The sequence below is a fragment of the Lygodium microphyllum genome, chromosome 7 (assembly GCF_053477565.2).
Source record: "Lygodium microphyllum isolate KBCC chromosome 7, Lygodium_microphyllum_v1.1.10, whole genome shotgun sequence".
Taxonomy (NCBI): domain Eukaryota; kingdom Viridiplantae; phylum Streptophyta; class Polypodiopsida; order Schizaeales; family Lygodiaceae; genus Lygodium; species Lygodium microphyllum.
In genome coordinates this window covers 12,324,818-12,332,140 of record NC_141141.1, presented here as the reverse complement: position 1 = coordinate 12,332,140, position 7,323 = coordinate 12,324,818, and the positions used below count along the sequence as shown (strand labels likewise).

At 42.7% G+C, this 7,323-nt stretch overlaps 1 protein-coding gene across 2 annotated transcripts; it reads left to right on the top strand.

Moving 5' to 3' along the window:
* Positions 1–433: 433 nt before the first annotated feature.
* LOC148033184 (uncharacterized) lies at positions 434–5,854 on the top strand. Of its 2 annotated transcripts, none has more exons than XM_087682231.1 (5): positions 434–723; positions 1,465–1,631; positions 1,720–2,093; positions 4,334–4,387; positions 4,498–5,563. In XM_087682231.1, exons 2-5 carry the CDS (start codon positions 1,536–1,538, stop codon positions 5,069–5,071), a joined length of 1,098 nt encoding a protein of 365 aa, XP_087538357.1. In that variant the 5' UTR covers positions 434–723; positions 1,465–1,535; the 3' UTR covers positions 5,072–5,563. The 2 variants fall into 2 exon arrangements, 1 of the variants encoding a protein (XP_087538357.1); XR_015691444.1 differs by lacking the exon at positions 434–723 and having other exon boundaries at positions 1,120–1,631; positions 4,498–5,468; positions 5,553–5,854.
* Positions 5,855–7,323: the final 1,469 nt, after the last annotated feature.

Below are 7,323 nucleotides of genomic sequence, written 5' to 3'. Positions count from 1 at the left end.
ATATTGCAGTTTAACTATAGCGGATAAGATTCTCTTGCTATGTCAAAAAGTGTAAGCTGTGGTAGCTCTATTTTTCACCACTGTAGGTAGGTTATGTGCAGAGAGGCTTTTAGGTTAGCACCCTTACCTTTAGTTTATATTATGGTTTGACATTCAGATTTGTGCATAGCTAGACTAAATTGGCCTTGAGCTTCGTTCAACGTTGGGGCCTCAAACCTAACCTCCACCCTTAGTTTGGAAGGTCCCTTTGTGGGTGGCGTTCAAAAATGTCTTGGACGAACAGTGAATGCGTGTGAAGCGACCCTTCGTGTGAAAATTTGAAGAAAAACAAACGATGAATAATCATTTCGAAGAGAAGCGTTTAAAAACATACGGTAAATTTAAGAGGGACTGGAATGACGGCGTCCCCGCGATCTTCCTCAAAGTTTGAAAAGAAACGGATTAGGGGTGTATCGACATCTCGGTTCTCAGAAGGAACTCGGAAGGAGAAGAAGAATGCGAGAAAGAGAGAACACGCAAATCTAGACACACATCAATACGACTGATTGCTGGTGTTCCTGCACAGCACGAAGGTACCTTGTTACCTGCCTCGCTTTTGGTCAAGCCGCTCTAGTGCTGCAGTGCTTCAGCCTTCTGTGACGGACGTTCGTGAGCGACGTGAAGACTCGAGAGGCCTTGGCTTGGCTCCAAGAACGAGGCTTCCAACTGCACTGGAGTCTGTAGGTATGAAGGCGCTGAGGCTTCTCCGTAGAAGAGTTTGCTGTCCTTCATACTCGACGTTTTTTCGGCGCTTGTCGTCCTGACTCCTTGATATTCTGCGAGTAAAACTGTTTCGTCCGCATGTCCCGTTCGTTTCACCACAGCTTCCTGTCTGTTTGCTCCTTCTTGATAACCTGGAATGAAACAGTTTCGTCCGCATCTCAATACGTCTATCTGTTTGCTCCTCCTGGATCATTCAATGGCTCATTTATTCTCATTTGTTTTGACGCTGTACTCGGTCCACGTGCTCGTTTCTTTGGATCTTGCGAGTCTGTGTGCATGGTTGCTCGCGTTTTCTCGCTCTGTTATGGCTTGCTGATCTGCAACCTTCTTTCAGCTGTGTTCACTTAACGGCTCGTCGATAAGAATAATGATCCATTGATTGATAGTTTGCGTGTAAACAAGTGTTTTTATTTCTTGTTAAAATTTTTGTTTATGTTTTGAGTTGGTTTGATTCTTACTCATGGCGGTTTGTGATGACGGTTTTGTTAAGCTCTTTTCATGCACGAGTGGTTCCATATGTATTGAGTTTTTCGCGAAATAAAAAGACTCAGTTCATTTCAACGATTTCCTAGTCTCCAGATATTGCATGCTGAGAAGGCGCGCGACTTGTCAATCTTCCGTATTTGGATGCAGAGTTAATAGAAAAACATGGCTTGAAAATGCTGTAAGCATGCAGCTGACCGATCGAGTTTCCTGTTTCAGCACCGGCAGCGTAAAGCCGCTGCAGAATCGGGCTCGCGAAGGATATTCTTTTCGGCAAGAGATTAGGAGCAATGAGAGGTGCGATCTTTTCTCCCTCTGCACAACAACAGGCGGATATAGCCGGACCACTTCTTCTAACGAGTTCAGAAAGAGAGGATGATAATCCGGTAAGTGTTGAGCCTGAAGAGCGGAAAAGATCGCATTCGTGATATTCTTGAGATGGAGAAGTGTGTTGACTTGCTAAACGATGATCAGCAGCAGGCAATAGTTATAAACGACGATGACCAGGAACCAAGCAAAATTGGATCATCATTGGCTGAGAGGATGGCCCCTCGAGTGCTTCCATCCGTAGGGGCGTTCACTGTGCAGTGCGCCATGTGCTTGAAATGGAGGCTCATTCCGTCCAAGAAGATGTACGAGGAGATACGGGAGTCGATCTTGGAGAGGCCATTTCTGTGCAACAGTGCTACAAGTTGGCGGCCGGGGCTTAGCTGCGAGGAGGCATCTGACTTGGCTCAGGACATGAGCCATGTCTGGGCCATTGATAGGCCCAACATACCTTTGGCGCCTCCGGGGTGGGAGCGGTTGCTCGTTTTGAGGGGAGCAGGAGCTTCAAAGTTCGCGGACGTGTAAGTCTCGCTATGCTTGCCCTTTTAAGTAAACCGGAAATTATCCTTGCTCTGATTACCTGTTTTTCATCTCTCAATTGCGCATCTGCCTGAGTTTTAGTTTATCTTCTCCTTGGTGATGTTGATGGTTGTATCAAGCTTCTATGGATATCGGTCATTTTCGTAGACTCTAGTTCTTGGATGGGAATATTTTGTTCCTGCGCCTTTTTCTTCCAGTTCCTGGATGTGCATATACGTGAATTTGCATTGAAGATGGTTTGCACAAGTGGTTAGCCTGTGAGTTTTTTGTTACTATGTCTTTGTTGTTGATTGACCAACAGTGTTGTAAGTTTTCTTGTACGTGAGAATCTGTCACTCGTTCAGTTCTTACAGTGTCTTGTTGAGTTATGGTAGCGCTCATAAGTTATTTTAAGGCTCGGAAGCTTTTCCTTACCGTTGCTAGTTTGGGGCATTCTTCAGCGTGTTAGCTTTTTCTTACTATGCCTCGTTGGGGGCTGTATCATCAAGTAGTCTATGTTAACCACTCCTGAAAGTTGTACGCATGGCATATTACGCTTGGAAGCTTTTTCTTGATCTTATATTTTTAGGCCTTCTTAGAGTATCTCCTAGTGTGTTCCTCTGAAGAGCTATCCCGATGTGCTTTTTTGAAAAGGATTCTTGCATCTTTATGTGTCAAACCTGGCTGTAAGCCTTAAAAAGTAGCACGGATACTGTATGGTTTGTGAGATTCAATCAAAATGATGACTCTACTAGTTTGTCTACAAGTTTCAAAGGTTTTGTAGGATATCACTAATGCATCTGCAGTACTGTAGTATGCTTGGATTCAATATTTTACCCCATTGTTTTAGTGTACATTGGCTCTTATCTGTTCTTGGAGGTTGGTTATACTAAAGTGCAATTATTTCCGTTGGCTTGACCCCAGCACTTATCTGGTTTTGGAAATTCACTTGGTACACTACTTATGTGTTCTTGGAGGTTGGGTGTGATAAAAGTGCTGCTATTTCCGTTGGTTTGACACCAGCAATTATTGTCTTGCTGATTAGAGTTATCTGTTTCTGGGAATGCACTTGTAACATGAGAATAACTTGTCACATTTGATATCAGTCCTGTAACATGGTCATGAGTTTTCAGATCAACTACTTTTTAGGTGTATACAGATTACAAAATTTCAACCAATCATTTCGATTGCAGTGAGAGTCTAACTCAATACATGTGAATTTTTTTCAAATTGTGATTAGTTTTCCCTGATGAATACTTGCATCTCTAAAGATTTGGCTTCTGGATGCTTGAAATTTTCAGCTGCCTCTGGATTAAATGTCAGCAGACCTGATACTGATCGGATAGGCTTCCTGGAGTTTGTAACAAGAAAATGGATAGTTACCAAGAGGCACCTGTTGTGGGTGTTAAGGGCTGTGTTTTTCTGGTAGCTGACTGTTTTGTCTGTGCTTTTTCATCTGGGACCTTGCTGAATACTAACGCAAAAACATCATAATGTTACAGTGCAAGTGTGACCACTTGTAAGAACAATTATTTTCAGGTTTGTAGAAATCGGGAATGCCCATGAGATTGTGAACAGCTCAGTTTTGTTTCCAAGTACATCTATGTGTAAAGGCATAATTCGGATCTTGGTTCTTGTTTCTACGAAGCAGTGTTTGTGTTTGAACTCTTGGTTCTTGTTTGTTTTCTTGAAATAGTGGCTGAACACCTGAGCCGCTTGAGAATGCATGTTAGTGGGACGTTAATATGCATACTAGGGGCTGCTGGGTAGCCTGTTTCAACCTTTCTAGCAGGGAAATGCAATGTTGGCTTTGGTAGGCAGTTTGTAGGTGTGCAGGGCTGCATTCTTGTGGTAGTTGGATCTTATCATTTCTGTTGATATGGGTGCTCATAATTCTTAGATACCTGTGGTGGTTGGCTCTTGTTTTTTCTGTTGATATAGATGCTTATAATTTGTACTACCTGTCAAAGGTAGAACTGGCTTCAACAAGTCTCTGTCATAGGTGTGAGCAGATGCACTTTTCTAGTCCGTGGCCCTTCCCCCCCTGCATAGATGAGATTTTTATAAATGTGAATGACCTGTCACAAGTGGGAAGGGCTGCATTGTTCTGGTTCTTGGTGGCAATGTATTTGAAAGGGTGTGCTAGTGATGGTGTGGGTTTGTCTGCAGTATTGAAGTACAAAATTGTACACTCGTTCCAGCACTGTAGTAGGTGATTGACACTAGTATTCTTTTGTTTCAGATATTATGTGGCACCAACAGGGAGGAAGCTACGGTCTATGCCTGACGTTGAGCGGTAAGTGTGCTAATTTGTTTGTTGTAATTCTTGCAATCCATTTGTTCTTACAATTTATGGTTTTTGGAGTATTTGTAAGAAATGACACCCTTCCAAGCCCGTTTTCTCAGTTTCCTGTTCGAGCATCCTGAATATGTGGCAGCTGGAGTAAGCTTAAGACAGTTCTCTTTTGTCATACCAAAGCCTCTCGATAAAAATTATTGTCGAAAAAGAGTGTCATCTGGGGAGGTGACAGGCAGCATGATGCAAAAGCAGCCTAAGGTTGACAGTTCCAAAGCAAAATATGGGACAGCAGAGATACAGATCCCTCGAGGTAATGACAAGTCACTGAAATACACTGGGAGAATGAAGTCACTTGCTCGAGTTGTTTCGTCAGAAAGGTGTACTCAGGCATATGATGGAGCAAGGCACACTGATTGCTACAATGCTCACAGAAGTAACCCAGTCCAACAGCAACATGTCTCTGCACCTCCCCATAATTTAAGTTGGCCGCAAAACTCAGATGCTTCAGCTTCCCTTCCAGGAAGGGGGGACTCTTCCAATCGGTTTAGTGTTGTGTTGGATGACCAATATGAACCTGCTACTTCTGGTTTGGCTGCAGGTAATGATCAGGAGTATCCTGTTTCGATAGTATCTGCAAATGAGAATTCGTGCACTGATATTGTGCTGTTTAGTCGAGCATAGTACTGACTCCTGAGCTGTCACATTCACACAGCATAGGAGGTGCAAATGAGAAAACATTGGGGTGTAATGGTTTCAGCTGTGCAGCCTATGATATGGGAAGTGTATTTAGCACTACTGAAGAAGCTTTTAGCATAGTGATAGGGGAGTAAATTGATTTTGTGCCCAAAGTGACATTATGCCTACTCTTGTATCATTTTGTGTTTTGCTGGACCGTGGCAGTGCTGCAAATACTCATGGCCCATCTGCTTTCCAGCAAGATATGTTTTGTGATGGACTCCAGCATGCCTAGAGGTAACTATATTTTGATATGGCAAGTCAATTATCGCAACTGGTTTTGACAGTACAAAATGCTGTTGTTGTACAGAAGTACAAAGACTTTAAATCAAAGTGTTTGAAGGTACTACTTGTCTGCTATAATCTGGTTAACGCTTGCATTGATTATATCATTGACTGTATACATGGATGTCCTTTCTTTTGTTAGGTTGAATCATATGCTCATGATATTAGAGGCTCAGTACTGTGTTTCAGCTCATGCCAAGTCTGATGAAGCAAATCCCTTGGTGACATCATAAACATCAAGGGGAAACCAGACATGATTTGGAATCTTGCGCCTCTGGAACCAGATCAAAATTATGCATATCTTGATGTGATAGGAGGTTTCATTGACCTCCGGGAAAATCCGGAATGATAGTCGGGCAGCCATGAACTGATTTGTGGTGGTGGCCTCAGACGCATGAGGGATGACAGTTGCAGGGCAGACATGAACTGATTTGTGGTGACGTAAGATGCATTTGATAGTATTGCTGTTCTTCTTCTCATGAGCTTGTTGCATTACTATTGTTGCGGTGGTAGTGGGCCAATGAAGATTATAGTCCGAGTATAATTTGTGTTGCAGTACACGCTATTTAACCCATAAGTCGGCATTATACACATACATTGTACACCCTTATTGGTGTGTCACTTCATTAGATAGGTTAAGTCGGTACGAAAATCTAGCCACAAGTCTTTTGGGTTTATATTTCTTTCTCAAACAGACGCGGTACTCCCTTTTTGGTACAAGCCCAAGCCCCAAGTCAATCCAAAGCGGTTGATGCATTTCTTCAAAGAAACTCATTGAAGAAATTCTTAACGAAGGCGGAAAATGGAATTTTAAAAAATTACAGGAAATGGTACATTCGAAGATGTAATATGTACATCTCTAGCGAAACGCTTTGAGCTTCAAAAGCTCTTTTAGACTCCTTTTAGAGTAGAGTCCCTTTTACTTGAAAAGCCCAAAATGGCATAATCCAACACTAGTAAACTATTTTCCTCCCAACAAAATGGCATTTCTACAGTCCCACGGGTATCTCATAACAATCTCTCTAAAGACAGCCCAGATATTGTAAGAGACATACTTGAGATTGGCCCTATCCTCTAAAATCTCATTCCAATTTTTTTGTGCATTCCAGCTCTCTCCAGTACCTCCGCTATTTCTTCAAGCACTCGTGCACGCACTTGCAATCCCACGCCGAGTGCTTAATGGGCTTCTTTGCTTTTTGGCAACATACACATAAGGCGGCACCTTCGTAAATTAGACTGTTCGTTGTGGGCAGCTTTTCGGCTAGTACTCTCTACAGCTTTAAGTTCAGTTAAAACGGAGTAGAGCTCCAAGCTTACTTGATTCTGCTTTCCAAATACTTGGGCTGCTTCTGGGATTGTCCTTATTCCATAATACTCCTTGGCCTTCAAAAATCCACCTATCATCGATAGATTGGAAGCCGATTATCTTCTGAAGCTTTAAGGTTGGTTTTCCGTTACCTGCCTGCAACCATTGCAGCATGTTAAGAGGACCTTGATAGATGGCTATTCGTTTTTCCTGGTCAAGACTCTATTCAACCATTTCTTCTTCCAGTTTCGCCTATTTCAATAAGTTGCTGCTAAGCAAAATCCCACGGGGTCTTCCCATCTTCTTAGATCCTTGTCATACATGCTCTTGTTCAGTGCAAAATCATCCTTCACAGGAGGGAAGGCGTCTTGGAAAGTCTCCGAATAAATTTAAAGTCTCGTCTCCCTTCTTAAAAGGGTTCACCTCGCCATTTAAGCATTCCCCAGATTTTCTTCCATTCTAATAACCATGCGGCGGGCGACTTCAGAGCTTGTGACTCTTACTTACAGTACCTTTGCACATCAAGATATCCCATGCTTCCAAATCTTGCAAACATGCACCCATAACATAAGATCCATTCCATCGTTGACAACCATCGAGCCTTTTG